The 25,063-nt window shown below is 44.3% G+C and overlaps 1 protein-coding gene across 2 annotated transcripts in view; it reads left to right on the top strand.

The window, feature by feature from the left end:
• AMFR (autocrine motility factor receptor) overlaps nt 1-25,063 on the top strand; it is a 400,143-nt gene that overhangs the window by 30,711 nt on the left and 344,369 nt on the right. For both annotated transcript variants that reach the window (XM_086947689.1, XM_086947688.1), the window contains exon 2: nt 2,894-2,986. In XM_086947689.1, the coding sequence (XP_086803815.1) occupies nt 2,894-2,986 (93 nt within the window). The remainder of the gene's footprint in view (nt 1-2,893; nt 2,987-25,063) is intronic.

The raw sequence follows: 25,063 nt of genomic DNA, 5'->3' as shown, positions 1-25,063 counted from the left end.
TTTAGTACATATTTGTAACTTCATGGCTATATGCTGATGGTTGCTTTGTTGCAAAGCTTATACTTAATACGAGGCCTAATTATTTTTTAATAGGGATACGTCATTGTTCAATTCTATAGATTTTATTGGTTCATTGGGAAAGTTATACAACATGCCATAAGGTCTATCTGTTTATTATGAAAAGTTATGATAGAAGCAGTAGACCTTACTCAATAACTGTAAAAGCACATCATAGCTGGTGGGCTCTTTAAGGATGAAATGTTATTACATTGTGTTAAAACCTGTGGACAGATTGTGTGTTATACAGGTTGCTATAATACCCAAGGGTCTGGTACTGGTTACTTCTCTGGCAAAAATCAAGAGTTTAGAAGATTTGGACTGTCCGAATCCGTTTTTAGGCACTTTTGGTCATAGTTTTATATCAGTTTGACAACTCTAATTGTGAACATATGTCACATTTTATGACTGCATGCTTGATGGTTGCCTATTGGGAAAAATTCTACTCAATATAGTAGGCCTGAGTAGGTTGTGGTGATGAGCCAATGATAACGATGTACGCCTAATTGGTTCATTTGTAAACGTTATGTCAGACATAGATTGGGTCTGTTTATCATGGAAAAATTAAAAGGTAGAAGGTCTAACTATGTTATTGCGCGAGTCCTATGTTCAAAGTAATAAGTCTTTAATGCTGAATTGGTATTGCGCTGTTAATGTCTGTTGACAAGTATTCTGTTACTTGGGATCTCAGAGATTTTTGACCTGTGATAATACTTGATAGACCATCTTAGGAAGACCTGGCAAAAGTAATCTGCCATACCCTAGTAATAAAAGAAAAACTATTCATCGATACACATACATAGAGTCTTTGGGTCAGCCTCTTCTGTCTGTGCGAGGGTTAATCGTATTCTGATTCTCCCTATGATACAATACAGCATTGAGTTATCTAGTCCACCTTTGTTATACATTCTATTTCCCTGTGAGTATTTGCATTTTGCCAGATCACATACATTTGAAAATTAAGTGCCCTTCAGTATCTGGGTGAGGGGGCAGGTTTCCATTTTTACCCATTTGTTCCCTTTAATTTTTTAAATCTTTTATTTATTTTTAGTGCATCCTGCATATCCCCAAATGGTCCTACAAGCAGTTAACTTGCTGCTCATTTCATCTGCAGTGTGCTGCAACCATTTCCAAACTTGGCAGCTATCCGGGAATCCTATTGTGCATTGTGTATCATTGTTTTGAACCCCCCAAGGTAGATAACCTGTTGCTTTTTAACATGGCAGCAATGTTGGAACCTTAAAACAACGATTCACTATGTTCAGTGCAACATTTTATATTTATATGATAACCATATGCCTGTTAAGTGTAGGCAATGGCATTTTTCCTCTTTCTACTTGTATTCTTTTAATTCATCGTCCATGTGCTTGTTGAGGTAATTTACCTGTTTTATTGGGATGGGTGTGACTAAACAAGAGTGAATCAGTGGGTGGGTGAATAGATGTAGGACAGAGTGCATGTATGATAACTTGTTGAGTGCCTAAATTCATCAGTATCTTAATGAGCAATTTCAAATATAATCCAGACTTATTGACTGATTTTTGTTGTTGTTGCGCTAACCCACTTTAATTCCTTTCTTGTCAACCTACCAGACAGTGCAAGCTGTCTGGTTGTGAAATACCTATTTGGGCTTTCCAAGAACTTACAGGGACTAACAGCTCACCCATTGGTTGGCTTTTTCACTCTCCCTTACTTGTTTCTTATTTGATGACTTTCCTTCTCTATCTTATGTTTGTCCCTCATCTGGAGCATAGCCTCTGTACAAACCTCTTGACTGGTTGACGTTTGACCTTTCACTGTTCACTGTCGGAGCTTTTTTTTTATTTTTTGGTAATTTCTATTAGAGTGCATGCATTTAGCAGCTGTCTCCCTCTTGTGTTACTCTCCTCCCCAAAATACACACCCCTTGTGCTGTGTGTGTGCTCTCTCTGACTTGGTCCTGCTCACTCCTCCTCCCCGGCACTTCGTCCACTGCTTCCAATCCGTGCACTTGTATTGCTGTCTCCTTTGTGTGCTTGCCCCCCAACATCTGTGTGGATCTCTCACTCATGCCCCTGCCCACGCCCTGTGTGTTTTCCACTGCCCACTCCCCCCCACCTGCTGCTCCTTTGTCCCCCACCACTGCTGTTTTTTTTTATATAAATATATTTTTTAAATTATGTATATTTTTTGGGGCTGCTAGACAAATTGCTGTTGTCTGTCAACAAATGTTTCAACCCCCCCTTTTCATTTTTTCCCCCTATTTTAAGTGACACTATCTTAGATTGGTCAAGAAAACAATAGTGTCTACATGCCTTGCAGGATGACAGACTGTGAACAACGCCCACTTCATTGCACGTTTTTTTGTCAATTCTAATCAGCCCCAACAAACAGCATTATTTTACTGATGATGCTCTGCATTGCTAAAAAGCATTGGCAAAGCCAGTGAGTGCCAAAGGCGAGATCCTTTGGCTTTACCATTGCTTGTTGTCTAAGGGATTTGTAAAGCATTATATTTTTCTAATTTCAAGATATTTTGCCTTTCTTCATTTTCAGAGGCTGTTGGCTTCAAGCACCCTTTTTTTGTTTGTTGACAGTAGCAAACTAACGCCATCCTTTATTGCTTGCACTTTCATCATTTTATAGCTAGGCTGATGCAATAGTTGGTATGAAGTTTAAAAGTCACTGGGTAGCTCTTTTGCATTTTCATGATTGTTTTTGTAATATTTTGTGTTTGAAAACGTTCTTCTAAAACATCCTGGCTATGTGTGTGTTTTATACCAAGTACTTTTAAGAATCTTTTATTATGTATGTTTCTATTAACATAAGTACACTGTCATTTGCATATTTTCCACAGGTGCTTGTAAATACTGCCTGCTGTTTACTGATGTTGATCGCTAAATTAATCCAGTGTGTGGTGTTTGGGCCCCTTCGAGTCAGCGAGAGACAGGTAAATTAAGGGAAAGTTTTTATACTTCACATTTACTTTCATTGATTTTCATTTTTGCTAAGCTCTACTTTCATAATGAAAATATTTTTCAAAAAATGGTTCATTAATACATAACATAGGTGCAGTTCATACACGGATATACACTTCCACAAAATTCTCCAACAACATTGTTCCCTAACCAACATCCTTGCTCCTGCCCCTTTTGTACCTAGGGGGTAACAGAATTGAACACAGAGCTGCTGAAGGTCACAGAGGCACCAAGGGGATGGGGCTCTGTATAAGATGCGCTGGGGTGATAGGCACCGATCATCTTGTGCATAGGTGAAAAACTGAATCCTAAAGGGACCCACAAGCACTCTATATTGAGTCTAAGATGTAGGCAACTAGATACTGTGGATGAAAGGTCCACTGTGTGTACCATTTCACTACAGTATGAAAAAACGAAAGTGCTGATAAAAACCAAGTTGATATGTAGAACAATGTAAATGACTGTTGCACAAAAGAGTATTATTTAATCAGATGTCGGCTAAAGATAACATGACCATGTGTATTGCAGACCCTGTGGGAAAAAAACTGACAAAAAAACACAGAATTGGATAAATACACTACATATCGAAAAACTTGAAAATCTACCACTTATCAAAGTAAAAAGATGAATTAGAAAAAGATTATATTTATATTGTCAGTTACCAGTCCAAACTCAAAAACAAACCGTCTCTTATTGAGGCACATGACTTATAAACAGACCAATTATTTAAACCATTGACCTGGTTTTTCCAATATTTCTTTCCTCACGTTCACTCCAGGTCTATTCTTCACAGTTAAAGCATCTATATAAAAGGGTTTTTGAAGGCCTGGGAATGTAGGCGTCGGCTGTTTATTAGGATGGTGCTACTGGGAGGGGGATAAGCCCTATAACCCCTCAAAACTGTGTGGGAAGAGGCTCTCACACTAACATAATGTACATCCAAGTCCAGGCACACATCAAAGTAAATAAACAGTATTTATAGTCTCAACACAATTAGTGCAAATTAAATTCAACGATTAATGGACAATAAAGAAAATGTTGCTTTGTCTTTGAGTGTTCCATTCGACCAAAACAAAACTAGCCGACACATGTTTCGTCACATGTGGAATTAGTTCTGGGACTTCCTCAGGGCTGAATGTAGAAAAGAAAGGTCTTTGTAATCGCGCTGCCGGTGATAATTCCAACCCGGCTGGGCTGTATCCATTAAAGTGGTAACGATCAATGTACGAAAGACTGTTAGCAATTAAAGTTCTGAAGTAGGTGCCATGAGGGTGCAGAGCGTCAGACGGTGGCTGCGCTAAGCAAAATTCTGTAGCGAGTATGCTACAGACTGCCTCACGGACGATCACAGTGTTCCGGGTACGGACACAAATTCCACATGCGATGAAACACGTGTTAGCTAGTTTTGTTTTGTTCGAATGGAACACTGAATTAAAGACAAGACAACATTTTTTTTTTTTGTCCATTGATCGTTGAATTGAATTTGCACTAAATGTGTTGAGACTATACATATCGTTTGTGTGCCTGGACTTGGATGTACACTATTATCCACAGTTTCCAAACCACACCTTTAAGTTGGCAAATGCTATGTTTCATCTCCTGAAAATACATAGCCACTGTGGATTTTATGTTCCTTGAACAAATGTTGCTCTAATGCCCATAACAGGCAGAATTACATTTTACGTACTTGCTTGCCCACCTATGTAAGTCTAAATGGGCATTTCAGCTTGTAAATACAGTTTTGTATATTGGATGCAGCCTGTGTTTTAATCTTTAGTTTTTCTCAACTGTGAGTATGTGTACTCGTTTCCCTGGTGTAATACTGTTACAGTTGCTACAGTTGTGGCACAGAAATATGCAGACTTTGATTGGTTTGTTTCTCTCAATAATAGGTCTGATATTTCTGGTGCGCTTGTAGGCAAAAGATGTTGGGTCCTTTTTATATTTTCCAAAAATGTGCTTCAGTTTGAAGCAATTTCAAATGCTGTAGCATAATTTTCTTGATTTTTGTACTGTTCGTGAAAAATATGGATACAAATAATAGCCTTTTTTGATCGAAGCCTACCTTACAGCTTAACTGTCTGGTTTTCTAATGACATCTTGTGGAAATTCTGAAAGCTTCCCTGGGAATGCATAACGCCCATTGCATATCATTAGCTTTGTGGTTTGTAACTCACATTTGCTTTCTTTATATTTACAGGCTTTATTAGGTCTTGCCTAGCGCCGCAGTCCATGCGCTGCTCGCTCTGCGAGATCTATTGTCATCGGGTTGCTTTTGGAAGTGGGGTAGAAGCTCCATCTCTGCTTTTCATTGGCACGCGTCACCCTTTGTTAAACTTTCGCTTTTGATTTGCAGTGAAGCTTTTTAGTCCCCTCCCTGTCTCCTTTCTGGCTCGCCCACCCGGACTAGATATTGTGCTCGCGCACGGCGTCTCACAAACGTCGTACGTTTCTTGAAATTTGCTGTCGTCCGTACTTCAGCGTTGCTGCCATATTGGAAGAGAAAATGCCGATGAACTACTATATTCCAATTTTTTTGATCCCTAATTCCCTTTTTTATCCAAACCTTCTGAAGAAATGATTTACTTTCTGAGGTATAATTTTAATTCATTCTCTTATTGTAAAAATGCTAATGCAAACCTCGAACAAAGGATACATATTAACATACACATAAATAAATTATTATGTCTCTCTTTGATTTGTCTATAAAATGGCTTCTACGTTTAGATAATCCTGTTTCGTTCGAGAAAAAGGACGCACAACTCTATGGCACTTCTTATGCTTGAAAATTTAGTGTGGAAAGTGTACCGCTTCTCTTTTCTCTCATCTCTATGGGTCTCTGACGTCACTCAGGGAGGATAAACACGGGGCTTCCGCTGTTCATCTAGACCTGTTCGCAGCCCCTTAAGACATGTTATCCGGGTCCTTGGTTAGTACTCCGCCTTACCCACCACAGTACAACAGGAGCGAGCAAGGATTCTGTAGGTATCAGAGAGAGACCGTGCGCCCCATAAAACCAACTTTGGAACTTTACTGAGCGTGCAGAAGGCACAGACTACACTCTGTATCCTTCATTTCATTTTATTCCTTTAATTTGCTTCTTATGTTTGTAGTTTAGGTAGCTGTTCGTCTTTACTTAATGAGTATTGTGGAACTGTATAACGTAATAATGATGGGTAACTGATTATTGGTAGCAATACACTGTATGCCACGACTGGTATAGTCACGCTGAATACCTGGTCACCATCCATAAAAGGTCCTCAGAGCAGCGAGTATTGTACATTAGAAAAGCATATACGTTTAGGTGCTTATGATGTTGTGGGTGAAGTTTAGTAGAAGCCAGTACAGTTTGTAGAAATTTTGTGTAGAGTGGATTCTTGAGAAGGAGAAACTTTGGTTGTCCTTTCACGACTAGGCTAAAGGCCTTCCAGGGCTTACGACCACCGATATATTCAACTGAGTCTTTTGAACATTGTTTGGTGATAGTCGGTAAATTTGCAGAGTCTATGCAATAAAGTTTTGTCTGGTAAGTTTTAACATGTACTCTAGGGTCATATTCTTAAACGTTGTTTCGCGCACTGAATTTTATTAGCACTGGATGCCATGTAGTAACGCGTTGCACCTCAACTTCCTGTGCACTTCATGGGTCGCAGTACACATAGGTTCTATATACATAGTTGCCGCGCATTTGTTTTATCACAGTGCACGCTTGTTCTTAACTGCTGCCTAATTAATTAATGCAGGCAAGGCATCAATTCCGGCTTCTTCTCCAGTACATGGACCAAGCACAGATTCATTGAGCTTCGTTACTGTTCTCCTCTGCATACACTGTATTTCAGGTACTTTTTTTTTGTTTAACCATGTTCCTTCTTTCACCTCCCTCTCACCACTTCCCTGTGTTGCTGACACCCCTTTCACCACCCTCCCCGTCATCCGCGCTTGTTTACCGGTTAGGCAGCTTTCCTGGGCCATCATTTTGCAGTGTTTACAAGGTCTATCTGCTTGGCAGGGAGACAAATGCAAGTCCCTTCCTTGTACATCCTCTGTAAATGTACTGTACTTTTCAACCATAATTTTCCTTCTATGGCTGGCTCCTTAATGTTTCCGCTTGCTCATTTTGTTTGCTTGACGTTTTATAAGCCTTGGAACCACATCCCCCCAGTATTTCTTATCACACTCCAAGCTCATCTCTCAACTCCGCCCGAAAATAAACCATCTCGCCCCCAAATACATATGAACCATCTCTTTTCCGTCATGATGAGCAATCTCTGCAGTTTTTGTTTTCCATAATGGTGACCGTGTTGCACAATCTTCGTTCGCGTGTCGACAGTGGTCGGGCAGCCTTTCTAGTGCTGCTCGACATGTCGGCCGCGTTCGACACGGTCTGCCATCGGACCCTTGTCAGGAGACTGGAGGAGTGCGGGGTCACTGAGGGGGCAAGAGACTGGCTGACATCCTATCTTGATGGCAGGCAACAGTTGGTTTCACTTCCACCATTCACCTCTGAGCCAAGGAGTGTAGGACAGGGGGTCCCACAGGGCTCGGCCATCAGCCCTATACTCTTCAACTTGTACCTCCATCCTTTAGTCCAGCTAATAAAATCTTTCGGTGTCTCGGCATTTAATTACGCCGATGACACCCAGCTGGTCTTTTCTCTGGAAGGGAATAATGCGGTCTCGCTGGATACTTTCCATCGCTGCATGGCAGCCACAGCAGACTGGCTACGAGCTAATTCCCTTCAATTTAATAACTCCAAGACGGAGGTACTCCATTGTTCCATCAACAGGATTCCGCGGGCACTCCCAGATAACTTTTGGCCTAGTACCTTTCTTGAGCCAGTACTGGCGCCGGAATCAGCCCGTAATCTGGGGGTGATTTTTGGCCCTAACCTACAGCTTGACATACACGTCAATAAAACCACTTCTACGTGTATGATGCTGCTGCGCATGTTGCGCAAGGTTTTGCCCCTTCTCCCCGCTCAAGCAAGGCCGGAAGTAGTTCGTGGGACTATATTAAGTCGCCTCGACTACTGCAATGGGCTTCTTTTGGAGGCCCCAAAAAATCTGACCGGTAAGCTACAGCGGGTGCAAAACATGGCCGCCAAGTTGGCTCTCTCTCGCCCTAGGTCCAGCTCCTCCACCCTTGCTTTAAGGGACCTACACTGGCTCCCGGTTCATCTGCGGGTACAATACAAAGCTGCATGTCTTGTGTTTAAAGCTGTACACCAACAGGGCCCCATCCCTTTGCAAAAGATGTTTGCATGGTACTCTGCTTCGCGGCCCCTCCGCTTTTCTTCGGCGCATCTTCTTGTAGTTCCGAGGTTTCACAGAGTGAGGATGGGTGGCCGCTCCTTTAGTGTTGCAGCGGCCAAACTTTGGAACTCCCTGCCACTCTCTCTGAGAAGCCACAAGGACTACCTTCCCTTTAGGAAAGCGTTAAAAATCCACCTATTTCCATAAATGGCCTGAGCTGTTAAGTCTATGGTTCTTGATCAAAGCGCCAGGATGCCCTTTGGGTGACAGGTTTTGCGCTTTACAAATATACTAAATAAATAATAAATAAATAAATAATACTGCAGACATCATGTTTTGTCAAAATAACGTGGCTTGTGAGCATCTACTCTAGGTTTTATCTATTGGTGTGTTCTGTTTACTTTGGTCTTTTCCTCTCCTTCACTATTCCTATCCCACATCTCTTCCTCTACCTCTCCCTATATTCCTCTTCCACTCTCTCCCATCATCTTGCTCCCTCCCATGCTCGCTATTTATCTGTTCACTCTTTAAATAGGAAATTAACATTCCGGTTGAAAATAAGCATTTGCAAAGCAATAGGTCTCGCATTACTGAAAATTAGAGCTATTGGTGTTGCATTATTATTTACAATGCCAAAAGCTCAAACTTTTACTAATGCGAGGCCTATTGCATTGCACATGCTTGTTTTTTTAGGCTGTCCATTTTGAGTTCATCCCTTCTATGGCCCATACCCTATTTACGATATTCTTCCACTAGTATTCACTGTCTGTAAACAGGTCTTTAAAACTTGTTTCTATCTTGTCACATTTACTCTGCATTCAAAGACAGAGGTCAAATGTTCGGCTCTATCTTCCAGCTTGGCTTCATCTTTACTTATCTTTCTCTGACTTCAAAGTGAGAGGATTTATTCGACAGTCATACTGGCTACCAGGGGTGTCCTGGCTAAGGCTGTACGATGTTTTCCTTCTTGCACAGAATTTTTTTTAAACGTATGTAAATTAACTCTATAGATATTTCAGAATGTATCGGAGGTAAAAAAGCACATATAAAGCAGATTTTTTGGTAATTCTGAAGTGTGATGGAAACAAATATTTTAATACAATCAAAACAAATCGATACAATGGGTGATAACATTTCCATACATTATCCTTTGTGTGCTGTATGCTTTTATCAATATAACTGTATGTATGTGCAAATGAATGGTCTTTTCAATTGAAGGTTTGTTTCTTGTAATGATGGTGCGCTATCACACCATGCATCCTCCACTTAATCCAAATCTACTCTGCACTGCTCCATATCTCTGCAGTCTGCTCTGCACCACTCCACTCGACGTCACTCCACTCTACAGCACTGCACTCTACCACACTCTACTGAAATGTCAGAAATGGAATGACTCCGCACCCTCCATGCAGATCTACCCAGCCCTACAGACATCAGTGTGGACGAAGACAACTTTAACTGGACCAAGAACTGCGCAGATCTCCTCGCACCCATCCAGCTCAGCAAACATAGAAGACCCAACAGGCAAGCCAATTTGTACACCAAGGACCTCCGTAACACCAAAAGACACTGCAAACAGCTAGAAGTAAAGTGGCGATTCAGCCACAAGATCCCGACAGAACCATCTTCAAAACAGTACTCTTACAATACCACCAGTGGAATGCATCGAAGGGAACTCCAACAAGAGAAAAGAAATCCTCTTGATCATCAAAAGATTTCACCACACCCACAGCGTCCAATAACAGCCTCACCCCTCGCTAGGGCTCTGCAACAACCTTTGCAACTTCTTCAACAGCAGAATCGCAAACATCTACAACAACTTAGCGTGCTAACCAAATCCCAGCAAACTCCTCACCAACCTGCCCGTCACCAATCAAAACAACCACCTGACCAAATAAAAACCCTCATCAGCGACGAATCTGCCTTAATAATGTGGACTATCAACTCTAAGGCCCTTGCTAAAACAGTACATCTTGGAGTGATTGCAAGGAAATTGTACTTCTTGACACTATTGACCTTCTAAGCCAGCCTTTGAACATGGCACGGACTAGGAAATAGTTTTTGTTTTTTAGGATGAGATTTTCATCTTCCTGTAGCATTAGTCCTGCATCTCTGGTACTGTTAGGATACCTATTTGTTCATGCTGTCCATCTCTTACTCATGGTAAGAGACTTATTTCAAAGCATGGTTTTATCCTTTTTACCACATGGTGTGGTGTCTTGTCTCTTTCACTCTGTCACTGCATGCAGGGAACTACTTGTGAACTGTCTGATGTTTATTCTCTTCTGCTGTAGTGCAGAGGTCTCTTCCTCTGCCTTACATATGCACAAACGTTTCCGATGGCATTTGTATTCTCGCTTAGAGAGGGAAGTGGTTTACTGCCACCGCTTTGTACATGCTGTATGTTTGTTCCCCGCCATGCCATATTACCTGGGGGAGACTTGGGGCTTGAGAAGGCAAATAGAAAAGAGAACCCTGTCTTAAGAGCATGATCTGTCTGCTGTGCAGTGCCAACGAAACATATTCGAATGTTTTGCGCTTTATAAAATGTTAGCTTCTTCTGGTACCTAGTCATGTAAAGCTCTACATGCTATTACCTGATAGCCTTGTAAAAGCGCTTTGACATCGTTATACATAAATTATGGTCCACAGTCAATAATCGTACAGATATGTGATGAAGACACTCAGTCCGCATTAACGGTACCATTAATGGTGGGTGGAACTCGCAGAATTACATGCAAACTATGTGAGATTCCTCGAAGTTCTGCCAACTGGTAGAAAATATGCACGTTGCACTGCAATTTAACACTGGTAGCGTGAGGACCTGGCCTGGCAGTTCGGGCTGGACTGTTCCCATTGGGTGCAGGGTCAAGTCTCATTTGCATATGGCTCGGTCCAAACTGGAATGGTGAGCAAAAAAACGATTGATTTAGGCCCAGATCTCTGTATTGGGGTGAATGTATGACATTGTTCTGCATTCTATCCATCAATAGTTCTTTTTGCATTTGTCACCCCGAGTGGAACGGATATGCCCAGGCTTGGGTCCCGTGCTCTCCATGCCACTGGAGTCAAACTATCCTGGCTGATGAGGGCTGAAAGCCCGAAACCGGTCCTAGGATGCTTGTTTCCAGTCCAGGGAGGACTTTTCCTGGCAGTTCGGGCTAGACTGTGTGTATTGGCATTTATATAGCGCACTACTTACCTGTAGGGTCCCAAGGCGCTTCGACCGCTGCGAAACCCTTCCTGGCTTCCCTGAGAGATGGTCCCTTAATGGGTATCTCCAGGGTGAGACCAGGCATCCCCGGCGGTCTGGTGGGGCCGTTAGTGAAGATGAGGCAAGCTAATGCCCAGAGTTGCCGAGTGTGATCGCTGATCAGAGTGGGCACCGAGGCGAGAGAATTATCGAGTCCGCTGACCCTGGTCCAGAAACCTGCCGCGCCGGGAATCGAACCCTGGTCCCGGGCCGTCCTCTGCTCTCGGGTCTGCCGCCTCTAACCAGTGAGCCACACTACTTCACCATTGGGCGCAAGTCAAGACTAATTTGCATATGGCTAGGTCCAAACTGGAATGGCATGGTGAGAAAAAAACGATGGATTTAGGCCCAGATCTCTGGACTGGGGTAAATGTATGACATTGTTCTGCATTTTGTCCATCAATTGTTATTTTTGCGGTAGCGTGAACCGAGCTGAAATCTCTGCGAGCGGCACCGTGTGTGTCGATTTTGCTGCTGCTCAAATATAAAACCTACCCGATCCGCAGCAAATCTACTCAAGAAGCAGCCCACTGATGGCTCACGACTTCCATTAGTTATAATGGGCGTAGGCCAGTGACCCTCAGAACCTGGTTCCTAAAGTTTAAACAAAAACAATGGTTCTGTTGGGAGTGCACCAATTTCTTTGTTTTCCTATACTTAGAATAAATCATACATACACATTGAATATGCAGTATACAATGAGGCACAACTACAATTTTGGTTAGAATGATATCTCTTATTATAGATACCATACAATGTATTAATCAATAAATCATGCGGCTGTCCATGACAAAGAATGACATACAAATACATATAGCTATTACAAATTTAAGTGACTGGTAGTGAGTGGTGATGACCGTGCTGTACAAGGATGAAAAAGTGACAAAAATTCAGTACAAATACAGAAAAACATAGACTCTCGTGTGTCCACTTCTGAGGTAAATAGTCACAACAGACTCAAAATGTTTTCTTTTGTTGGGACTCCATATGGACGCATTGGCATGAACAACGTCGACGTTTCGACCCTATGAGATAGTGCAGTTTTGTTGGTATCTGGGACGGGTCTTCATCAGATCAGGGGATAAGTGGGACAGCCTGAAAAGGTGGAGAGCTATAGAGGTATCTTCAGTAACTCTTCTGGCATAGGTGTCAGCCGACACTCTAGCGCGATATATCAGGAGGATCTTCAGCTTGGAAGGTGAACCTTCTTCACCAGCCGTTGGAGAAAGTAAGGATAAGTGCAGCTGATAGCGATCACTTGCTGTTAATTTCGGAGGACGTCGGTGTACGTCTCTGCGTGGGCGTTGATTAGCGACTGCCAGCGTTAGAAAAGCAAGCTAGGGACACCATATCTCATTCGCCAGCTTGCATTTTTGGAGCCTTGCGGAGAGAACATTTCTGCCACGCAGCAATTGTGCGAATTTGGCGGGAACTGAGTCGCCAAATTCGCCGGCAGGATTAAAAAATCTACCCATCCTTAATCTACATGTAGAGTTCTGGAAAATGACAACCACGTATTTGATAACAATCAACAAATCCCTTGAGCCTCAGTGAAAAGGCTTAGCTTTCCTGATCTGTCGGTACCTATTTAAAAAAAAAATAAAGAATGGAATGTACTTCAAGTATAAGGTGGAGTTTCACACCAATACTAAATGTGTGTCTGGATTTCATATCTTTTTTCATTTGTCATTTTCAGAATTTGTTTTCCAATTTTCACTCTTGTTACAAATTAGGAATTAAGTTGCTTGCATTCTAATAGTTCTTTTTTGATCAAACATGTTTTTTATATGGGGTTATATTTAAGGTATAAAGTTAATGGTGACCTTTTTTTGTAGATACACATACTGTGCATGGTCATGGTCTAAGAGCGGCATCTCATGGGCATTGAATGGCAATTCATAGGTAGACCTAGATAAACCTTACCAGCACATGCAGGGAATACCTGATGCTCCAGAGTGTTTGCTATCTTTTCCTACAGTTCATTATGATTTGTAGTGTTAAAGTCTTGTATTGTTTGGGGAGGTTATCCAATGGTGTTGGGTAAGTGGGGACACACTATGAGTACAATGTTGTGTGTACATTTAACCCTAAACTTCAGGGTAAAGTCCTTACAGGAATAGCAGCATTGTTAGTTGAGGCCCAGGATACTCCTGCCTTAGCAGGGAGAAGGGGGAGGGGTGTTAACTACGCCATGGAAGGTGTAGGTGTAAAGGATTAGACTTTGGAGAGATCCCTCTAGCTTTCTTCATCCACACTACTTGCCTATTCCCTGGCCACGGTGGGCATAAAAGAGATTTGATTACTTGACCACACTAGTACTAGGCAATATTCATCCCACTAGGGGTTTCACAGTACTCTCCCTAGAAGTTAATATTTTTAGTTCCTGCTAATGGTTTTTTTTCACATCAGATCCATGGTAGTTGTGTATTGAGGATATCTGATCATCCCTTCCTGCTTCATGTTCTTTAGGAGGGGGAATACTGCGACAGTAATGTGATGTTCAAACTAAACTCCAGAGAATTTAAACATCAGCATTCTTGTGAAGAGAACACAATTTATGAAACATATAAACCTGCAATTTTGGCCAAGCAAGATCACTTGTCTCATGAAGGATAAACACAGATTGCAATATATAAGGGATTTTACAGGAAAAATGTAAGATACTGAAAGGGAGGAGCTACTTTCACCTTAAGTGGAGATTGGACAGGAGCTGCACAGTCATAAGCTCAAATTCTACTACATGAATACCATGAAGAAAATTGGCGACGCAGATGGGAAAAACCCTTGAGATGGGTAAGAGGCATGCGGGCCAAACTATCACTGATTCTGAGAAGGCATTTGAATATCAAAGGTACTAGGAAATTCATGGTTCTCGTTTTCAAGTTGTTCACACTGTATATATATATTTTTGGGAAATTTAATATACGCAAAAAATCACAGGCGGATAGTTTGAAACTGAAAGACAGCCTGATAGGGTTAGAAGTAAGGGCGACCATTAGTCGGAAGTGATCAGCAAAGATCAAGGTCCAAATAGAGAGTATGTGGCGTTTAGTCCAGAGCTGTTGATTTTGGAACTGTGGGTCCAGGTTCGAGTCTCAGCGTCTGCTCAGTATTCTGCGATTCTGGGCAAATCGCCTAATCTCTCACACCTAAAATGCATTAAATAAATAAATGTGACCTTGTGTAATGTAACTTGTTCTCTTGTAAAACGCTCCATTACCTTTGGTCTGAATTTGTGCCAATTGCACCAAAAAATGTCCTGCCCACTGAGCTTTACAAACATTTATCCAACAAATTTAACCCTCAAATTATGACAATTATATGAGGCTGCTGAAACAGCTGGGATTATATCACTAGATATCTGTTATATGTTTATGCTGTCAATTCTTGGAAAGGGTAAACCTGTGAATAGCTTTCAGTCTTACTGCCCTATTTCACTGCTTAAGATATATTGTTGCGATTGTACGCCATATTGGTTGAGAATTTAATCCTAACCGGGCCACCAGGTTCAACTTTTGACACCTTCATATTTGTGTGGACAAAACTGAGTTTCTAGAGCGTTCATTGACAGTATGGTCTCTCAATGTCAAAAAGGCATTTAGAACATAGAATGAAGGTTTTTGTTTGAATCCCAACATAAGATGGGCTTTGGTTTTAATCATGGCTGGCTCTTTTGTATGACGTGCCTACTGCAATTAGTCACACTGTTTCGGAAGTTCCCACTAGGGTGATGGGACTAGACAGGAATGCCCTCCCCAGTTGGTTTTCTTTGGCTGTGTAGTCATTGGCCTGCTCGATTAGGAAAGACAGGAAATCCAAGTTTGTAGGTGTAAAGCTGGCACTGAGCACTGTATCCTTTTGGATGTATCCAATGAATCTGCACTAGCGTACCCCAAGAATGTGGTCGCATTATGGTGAGCAATTTCAGTTTTCTGCCCTGTGTATAGACATCACCAGGGACGGGGATCTTGACCTATCCTTGTACATCCCTTCACCATATTGCATGGTCCCACCCGCCACTAGAGAATTCTTTGGCAAATGTGGGATGGGCGATGATGAAGCATGACTCTGGGGGAGGTAGGAGGGGTGTTGTAACTAACCAAATCACTGGATGTGCGGTTCTCATAGAAGATCCCACAGAATGGGCCCATTTATTAGTTCACGGCCTGTGTAGGCTGCGCTTGCGCAGTCTCTTTGCCGAGATTTTATGTTTTTCAGTAGTGGGGCTTCAACCCGCCCCTCTTCTCCATTGGCTGGCTTCCTAATCGGAGGCCAGCCATTGGAGAAGACAGGCGTCTGTCCGTTTAAGCCCCGTCTTTTTGAGATTCGGGGGCATGTTTTTTAGGTTCTTTCTCACCTCTTCCCATTGGCTGGAATTGTACATTCCAGCCAATGGGAAGAGGAGAGAAAGAAAAACACGCCCCCCCAGTCCGAAAATCATGGCGCGTATCTCCGAGGCAATTCTTCTTGACCTCGGAGAAAGATTGTTGGTGTTATGGCGTGGTCCGCTTTCCTGCAGGAGCTACCTAGGGTAAGTATCTGCCCTCTAGTGTTGCTTGTTTGTACTGTGGTGTTAAGTTATATATGTCTCTGTGGGCTTCCTTCTGACTTTTGTTAACGACTCGTTGTGAACCTATACGTCACCCAGTCTTCGATCGACCGACAACAGCAAATGTGTTCCCAAGGTGTGCAGTTTTGCTGTTCTCACGTGTGACCTATGTTATAGTTTTACGTTTAACGGTGTTTGACGGGGTGACTGATCTATTCCAAATTTAAATTTACATAGAATTAATCTAAATCAAACTTCTTTTTATAATGGTCACCCTAACCTGCACTTTCCCTTTGACCCACTCCTTCCCTCCCGCTCCGTGGCAGGCCATCTCCCTCCCTCCCTCCCGCTCCGTGGCAGCCCATCTCCCTCCCTCCATCTCACGCTCCTCAGGCCGGCCGCCATGTTACTGGGGAGATTGTAACTGCAGCTCCGAGGGGGACCTGCTGTCGCTGTCCTTCCTGCGGAGCTGGGAGCGCACCAGAGAGGGGAGTGAAAGGAGGAGGGACAGGAGGCGGCAAGGAAGGTGCAGCAGCTCTGGGAGTAGCGAGTGCAGCACGCGTCCCTCTGCGCTGCAGGCCCCGAGCCGGCGCAGAGTCTCTCCTGGTCGCTGGCGCCGGGGGCAGGCACAGTTTGTCACTGTTTGTGTGGATTGTTGTTTGGCTTCTTGGCGCTGGCTGGGCGGCGCTGCCAGGGAAGGCTGCGCTGAGATTTCCCCGGGCTGCCACTGAACTGGATCCGATGAGCTGACTGCCCCGTCCGCCCACGAGTGCTGGCTCGGCCGAGCTTTCCCTTTTCATTTCCTGGATTGCGAGCGCTGTGATTGCCCCGCACGGAGGATCCCGGGGAGGAGGAACGTATGTGACCCCTGGCCCGCAGCTTGGATAGCGCAGGTAAGCTCTCCCTCCACCCCGTGCCCCCTTGTTGAATGCTTGCTTTTCTTGCCTCTGTTCCTTTGTTGTGATTGTTTTTCTGCCCTCTGTTCCCTCGTTGTGATTCTGCTGCCCTCTGTTCCCTCGTTGTGATTCTGCCCTCTGTTCCCTCGTTGTGATTCTGCCCTCTGTTCCCTCGTTGTGATTCTGCCCTCTGTTCCCTCGTTGTGATTGTTTTTCTGCCCTCTGTTCCCTCGTTGAGATTCTGCCCTCTGTTCCCTCGTTGAGATTCTGCCCTCTGTTCCCTCGTTGAGATTCTGCCCTCTGTTCCCTCGTTGTGATTCTGCCCTCTGTTCCCTCGTTGTGATTCTGCCCTCTGTTCCCTCGTTGTGATTCTGCCCTCTGTTCCCTCGTTTTGATTCTGCCCTCTGCCAGGCTGGATTTAGACCTAAGCATTCGGTCACGGTTAACATCGCAGTGTTACAAACCATTTTAGACAAATACGTGACGGTTAAATCTCAGGTCGTATATGCTGCTTTTATTGACTTTTCCACCGCATTTGAGAAAACTCGGCAAAATGGGCATCCCGGACAAACTATTACACATACTCATATCATTGCATACAAAAACCTGGTGCCAGGTTCAAATGGGAAGGGAAAAGGGTCTCACTAGTTCTATCCCAGCTCCAAATGGCCTAAGGCAAGGATGCCTTCTTGCTCCATTACTGTTTTCCCTGTATCTTAGTGATTTGCCTCAACGTTTTCAGCAGATATGTAACTTCCCACCAAAAATTGCCTTCCACAAAATACATACGATGTTATATATGCAGACGATATAATTTTATTAGATTTAACCCCATTTGGACTGCAAAGAAGCCTCAAGACACTTCACAAATACTCGGAGCAAAATTATTTAATCCCGAATATCGCGAAAACAAAAATAGTCCAGTTCTCAGGAAGGAAAAAGCATCAAATACCATTGGTCCCTAGGAGAAAAAAGAGTGGAAGTCGTAAATGAATATACTTATTTAGGCCGAATCTTTACTAAGACTTTACAGAACAGGCCCCACACCCTGAATTTGACCCGGAAATCGGATACGCACGTGGGAGCACTTTTAAGAATGTACGCCGCTTCTGGACAAAGACACTTCTTCTCCATGCTTAAGGTTCCACCAGTACTATCATACGCTCTGGAATATATACCTATAAGCCAATGGAGTTTTTTAGATCTAAAAGAAGGTAAGATCCTACGGAAACTCACGAAGCTGTCCCAGGCAGTACCAGTACAAGCCCTTCGCCTAGAGTATTCACTGACTAGTGCCTATGCCAGAGGAATTACTAACATCATCAGGTGGGCATACAACCTCCTACATGCAGATGAAGGAACGCTCCGATCCTTGCTTAAAATGGAAACATTTGAACGCGAATCTTCGAAGCAAGTATTTACAAGTAACATCTTAACTGCTTTTAAAATTTCAGAGACGAATACTAATTTGCTACTATCCTGGACACCTGCCCATCTGAAACATTTTACTCCAAAACTCAGCTTTGACCTTGACGTTCGACATTGTTTTAAATTGCCTCTTTACAAAAATGTCGCTGAATCTATTGTCTTCAAGAAACATCAACAGTATATTAAATTTAATCTTAACCATGGGGCTAGGAGATCGATTGTGCTGCTCAGATTAGGAATACTTCCTGTAAAAACAGTAACACATAGATGGCACTTAAAGAAAGCACTATTTGTAATCTGTGTAACGGTGGAGAGCAGGACTTAAAGCATCTATTGTTCACCTGCCCAAATGCAACAGTTGTTAAGGCAAAAAAAAGGTTTCTACAACCAGTCTACGCAAAATGTAGAATCAGCACAGCTCATGAAATGATCATCCTATGTAAAGCTCCGCCAAATGAATTTGTATGTTATAATCTTTTTAAATTTTTAAAACCGTTTTTAACTTTATATTAGAATGAAAACTTTTTAACAAAGCGGTCTAAAATTGAATATGGTGTAATAAATATTTGTGGTCCTCCGTGGAGAACCAAATCAAATAAAATAAATAAACTTGAAGCTTAAACTTGCCCTCTGTTCCCTCGTTGTGATTCTGTCCTCTGTTCCCTCGTTGTGATTCTGTCCTCTGTTCCCTCGTTGTGATTCTGTCCTCTGTTCCCTCGTTGTGATTCTGCCCTCAGTTTGCTTGTTGTGGTTGTGATTCTGCCCTCTGTTCCCTCGTTGTGGTTGTGATTCTGCCCTCTGTTCCCTCGTTGTGATTGTGATTCTGCCCTCTGTTCCCTCGTCATGATTCTGCCCTCTGTTCCCTCGTCATGATTCTGCCCTCTGTTCCCTCGTCGTGATTCTGCCCTCTGTTCCCTCGTCGTGATTCTGCCCTCTGTTCCCTCGTCGTGATTCTGCCCTCTGTTCCCTCGTCGTGATTCTGCCCTCTGTTCCCTCGTCGTGATTCTGCCCTCTGTTCCCCCGTCGTGATTCTGCCCTCTGTTCCCCCGTCGTGATTCTGCCTTCTGTTCCCTCGTCGAGATTCTGCCCTCTGTTCCCTTGTCGAGATTCTGCCCTCTGTTCCCTCGTCGAGATTCTGCCCTCTGTTCCCTCGTCGTGATTCTGCCCTGTTCCCTCGTTGTGATTCTGCCCTCTGTTCCCTCGTTGTGATTCTGCCCTCTGTTCCCTCGTTGTGATTCTGCCCTCTGTTCCCTCGTTGTGATTCTGCCCTCTGTTCCCTCGTTGTGATTCTGCCCTCTGTCCCCTCGTTGTGATTCTGCCCTCTGTTCCCTCGTTGTGATTGTTTTTCTGCCCTCTGTTTCCTAGATGGTTCTTCTGCCCTCTGTTCCCTCGTTGTGATTGTTTTTCTGCCCTCTGTTCCCTCGTTGTGATTCTGCCCTCTGTTCCCTCGTTGTGATTCTGCCCTCTGTTCCCTCGTTGTGATTCTGCCCTCTGTTCCCTCGTTGTGATTCTGCCCTCTGTTCCCTCGTTGTGATTCTGCCCTCTGTTCCCTCGTTGTGATTCTGCCCTCTGTTCCCTCGTTGTGATTCTGCTCTCTGTTCCCTCGTTGTGATTCTGCTCTGTTCCCTGTGTGTGGCTCTGTGTGTCTCTGTTTGTGTGTTGGGCTCTGTGTGTGTGTGTGTTGGGCTCTGTGTGTGTGTGTGTGTTGGGCTCTGTGTGTGTGTGTGTGTTGGGCTCTGTGTGTGTGTGTGTGTTGGGCTCTGTGTGTGTGTGTGTTGGGCTCTGTGTGTGTGTGTGTTGGGCTCTGTGTGTGTGTGTGTGTTGGGCTCTGTGTGTGTGTGTGTTGGGCTCTGTGTGTGTTGGGCTCTGTGTGTGTTGGGCTCTGTGTGTGTTGGGCTCTGTGTGTGTTGGGCTCTGTGTGTGTGTGTGTTGGGCTCTGTGTGTGTGTTGGGCTCTGTGTGTGTGTGTTGGGCTCTGTGTGTGTGTGTTGGGCTCTGTGTGTGTGTGGCTCTGTCTGTGTGTGTGTGGCTCTGTCTGTGTGTGTGTGGCTCTGTGTGTGTGTGTGGCTCTGTGTGTGTGGCTCTGTCTGTGTGTGTGGCTCTGTCTGTCTGTGTGGCTCTGTCTGTCTGTGTGGCTCTGTCTGTCTGTGTGGCTCTGTCTGTGTGTGTGGTCTATGTGAATGACTGTGTGGGTGGCTCTGTATGTGTGTGTGTGTGGGTGGCTCTGTGTGTGTGTGTGTGGCTCTGTGTGTGTGTGTGGCTCTGTGTGTGTGTGTGGCTCTGTGTGTGGGTGCAAATGCAATAGGTCTTGCATTTGTGAGCTATTAAGCTATTGGCATTGTAAATGACAAAGCCATTCATTTATATGTTTTAAAAACAAAAACATAAATAAAAATGTCATGAGCAATACCAATAGCTCTAACTTTAACAATGCCGAGACAATTGCATTGTAAATGCTTGTTTTTGGTGTTTGTAGAATGAATTGGTCAACCAACAGTCTTGCTGAGGTGGAGATTGTACAGTTGTCTTGGAGGTGTCAAAGGTTCATGAGGGGGTATACCTCTGTCTTGTGAGTCAGGGGTGGATGTAGATACTAGATTTATTTTGTCTTTTTCTGTAACATGGTTTTGTCTGTTATCTGTAAAGAATCATGGTGCCAGGAGACAATACATACATTACAATGCATCAATGACTATATCTCGTCTTACATATCCAGTAAGAGGTAGGCGGCAGTAGATATATTGATATTAATTACAACTTGGTACCTAATAGAATAACATATACACATATAAAGGCATCTCTCCATGCCTTGGGTTACACATCCCCCGTTCCTCCCATGAGGGTGGTGCGCGGGGATGGTGGGGGAGGGTAGTGATAAATCTAGAAAAGGGCACAATTGAAATATATATTGGGGAGAGGCAGGGAGCAGGGCCCAAACGCTCTCCTATATAGAATACCCCCCTGCCCCCTACTACTGGCTTTAGACTCACTCAAATGCTCTAAGTCGCCATACTGTTAGTCCGGTGCGTTCCTAAGGATGCACCGCTCTCCTGAACCTGGTAAGCATCGGTAGAGCTGTTGCTGGCAGGTTCACAATGTAGACGCTAGTTAAGTAAAAACCTTCATCAGTATATACTGAAAAAATGTTAAATGGGGGTCATTTCTATGTAATCCATTTGGAGCTCCTAGAAGGGCATTTGTGCATGGACAGAATGTCCTGGTGGAACCTTTGTTCCCTTGCCTACATTGTACTGAGCGCAGGTCATACAGCCTTGGCATAGCTGCTCATCCATACTCTATATCTTGGCATTTGCCCAAAACTGCTACATACTATTGGTCAGCCCATCCAGATCCAAAGGAGTGAGGCCTTGCATCATCCAAGTCGTTGAATATAACAGGGCATGGGGCAGGAGATATCTTTTCCTGTCAATAGGTATTCAACAACTCCGGAACTACGGGCCTTTTTTGGCACAATTATCCAATTCGTCTTCAGTATTCCTTCAAGGCTAAATAAAGGCTTGTGACCCCTTGGTCACGTTGAGATCGGAGTGGGCTACATACGTGAGGGCAGTGGGGGAGGAGGCAGTCCTTCTGGTTGTTTTATTTACAAAATCATGTAGCCTCCGCACATCATCAGTTATTTTTTTTATGAGCACCACGTTTGATAACAGACACTTTGGCAGGTAAGGACAGTGCATTCAGTAATCTCGTTATTAACACCATGTTGTATTTTAGTATAAACCCTCTCGCAGCCCATAATCTACCAAATCTTTGGGCGACACCAAAGACACATTGACTATCCATATATATGTTCACTCTTTTTCCCAAGGCCAGTTCACAGGCTCTGGCTAGTGTGATCATCTCCGCTGCCTGGGCAGAGTTCTTGGTTATCGTGCATGTCTCTACTATTGTATTGAACGTGGTGCCATAGTACAGCCATTCTGCAATTTTAAACCGGACCCATCCACCCAGAGATCTCCTTCCCTAGCTGCCAGAGGTACATCTGACAAGTTTATCTAACCTTTCGTTTTTTAGGTCTCGGCTAAGCGCGCGGAAGCGCGTTCTCGACAGAGACCTTTTGTCGGTGTGTCTGCTTTCCAGGAGACAATCCTGGCCGCGCGCATTTACTCTTCAAGGAGGCGATCTGAGTGGGCCACGGGCACGCGCGCTGTGGCCAGCCGCTGTCTCCTGGGAAGCTCGAAACACCACACACGCATGCGCATACACACAGACACACACCCCCGCACACATACACATACACACACACGCGCACCAAGCCCCCCCCCCCCGCCGTCGCACACATGCATACACACACAAGCACACACACACGAGTGCACCGAGACCCCCCAAAGCCCTTTTCAACTTACCGGGCCAATTTTGGGGGACTCCGCTCTCCGCACGCGGCAGGCACCGGGCATGTGCAACACTTGCGCAACCTCCTTCTGGCGGCCCCGGGGCTCTCCACCGCTCACAGGAGCCCCGGGCCGCGAGCCGCTTTCACTCCGCCTGCCTCCTCTTCCAGTCCGGACGCGGCCCCGCCCCGTCACAGGCGACTTTGCCTGACTTCCGGTGAGGCTGCGCATCGTTTGTGGCGCTTCAACTCTGTGCTTTCAAAATACCCCCTCATTCTCCCTCCCATTGTCCGTGCCTTCCCTACCCACGCGCCCTCCCTTCCGTCGTCTGTGCTGTCTCTCTGCCCACCTCTATCATCCTCCCTCCCGTTGTCCATGCCTTCTCCGCTGCCCTCCCGTTGTCCGTGATGTTATTTCTTTTGCCCCTATTCTGACATTATTAAACTTGTGGTTTTTTTCTTTGCTCCTTCGCAACAAGTTTGTAAATGTTTAGTCTCTACATGATCAGTGCCGCCTTGTCGCTTCGTCAGTCTCCCGGTGTGCACAGGTTTGTTGTAAAATTAAACCTGGTGCTGGAGGTGCGGGGTGGGGGGACATCGGGCTACCGTCTGCAGTGACACTCTCCTGATGGTGCTTAATCACTGCTAGTATTTCAGCCCCGCTGGGAGGGAAGGGTTGTCGAACACGTTGGTAGTGCTGGCCACCAGGTAGGCATTTCCCCACATTGTTTCTGCAGGGTATCTTTAAAGATGCTAACAGGTGATGGCCCCGAATTCTGCATCTACAGGGTATTTGCAGACTAAACCCTAAATTCTTATTATGAAGCTACTCCCTGCCTGCTCACACCAGAGGCTGCATAGGACTTGGCCTTCGTGTGGCCAGTAAACTACATTTCCCACCTGCACCTTTGCAGGGTTACATACCTCTTTTCGCATGCCTCTGCGCGCACACAAACCATGGCAGACCGCAAGACAGTAGATTGGGTGCTTCTAGGGGGCCGACAGCATTTTTTCCCCTGCCTTTATGATTACCACTTTATTTGCCTCTGTGCAGCAGCAGCTTTGTCAGATGCACTGCCGCTGACTGAGGTGTTCAGGCACCTGCTGAGTTGCATGATTAGCGAATTAAGGCATTGGGGGATCTCTCTGGTGTGTTCATTTTTGGCTGTTGGTTGGAACTGGCGGAGGGTGAGGAGGGGTGGTCGGGCGTTCGCCTGTATCTAGTTTGTGGATGAGAACTGCATGCAGTGTCCCTACTCTGAGACCAGTGTTCCCAGCAGAACATTCTATGGAAATGCCAGGCTACGCTTCCTCTAACGTGGGGCAAGCCAGGCAAAGACATTTGGGGCTCTGTTTCCACCATGTGGAATAAGGAACTTTGTTTGCTGGTAAGTGAGCCATGATAGTGTGCATTTCATAAATTTTTATTTTTGCAAAATTGACACACTGCACTGATCATGGATCAGTTGTTCAGAACATTTCTAAAAACATACTTTTTCTGGTGCTGTCTTCCTGGTTATCTGTCTAATTTTTAAGCATTCCCCTTCCATTGTAACTTCACTTGAATTGTTGTCCTTGTTTGTACATGAAGCCTGCCCCCAACCATACCAGTATTAAATGGAATACATTACTCATGTTTAATTGTGTACGCTTCACCTTAATTCAAAGGTGTCTGTTCAGGTATTTACAAAAACAAAGTTTCAAATACAAATCAAAACGTTTACATCAATATTTACCAGGAAAAATGTACTTTGTATTGTAAATAAAAATTGTATTAATAACTAGCAAAACCAGTTGAAGGTATTCCTACTACATATTGCCTACAAAAATATACTATATAGCCTTATCACTAACAGCCTACACGGAAACATTATTTAGGAGTACTACAATAGATTGTGAAAAACAATATCAAAAGCAATACCAAAAGCTCTAACTTAAATACTGCGAGACCTATTGCATTGTGTAGGAAGGTGGCTACCTGACTATGGTTACCCCAGATTTTTTGCCTTGTGTTTAGCTGGTTTTCGACTTAGTTGGCCTGGTTCCCTGCTAATCAGGGCCCCAGGCTATCTGCTCTCTCTGTAAAATGGATTCCATGTACCCTAGGTGCATAACTAGATTGGCTTGGGTCACCTTATCAGCCCCTGTACAGAGCACTATAGGTGCCCAGGGCATAGGTGCATCCAAGGCCTACCAGGGGCTGCAGCATATCTTTTGCCACCCCTGGCTGGCTATCTAAAATTGACACAACTGGCTGATCACTCAGCTGGGGCAAGGTGGTGTAATCACCCCTTGCTTAGATATAGTATGCCTATATCTAA

The sequence above is a fragment of the Lissotriton vulgaris genome, chromosome 12 (assembly GCF_964263255.1).
Source record: "Lissotriton vulgaris chromosome 12, aLisVul1.2, whole genome shotgun sequence".
Classification (NCBI taxonomy): Eukaryota; Metazoa; Chordata; class Amphibia; order Caudata; family Salamandridae; genus Lissotriton; species Lissotriton vulgaris.
Note: the sequence above shows the minus strand (reverse complement) of the source record. Positions and strands in the feature narration are given on the sequence as shown.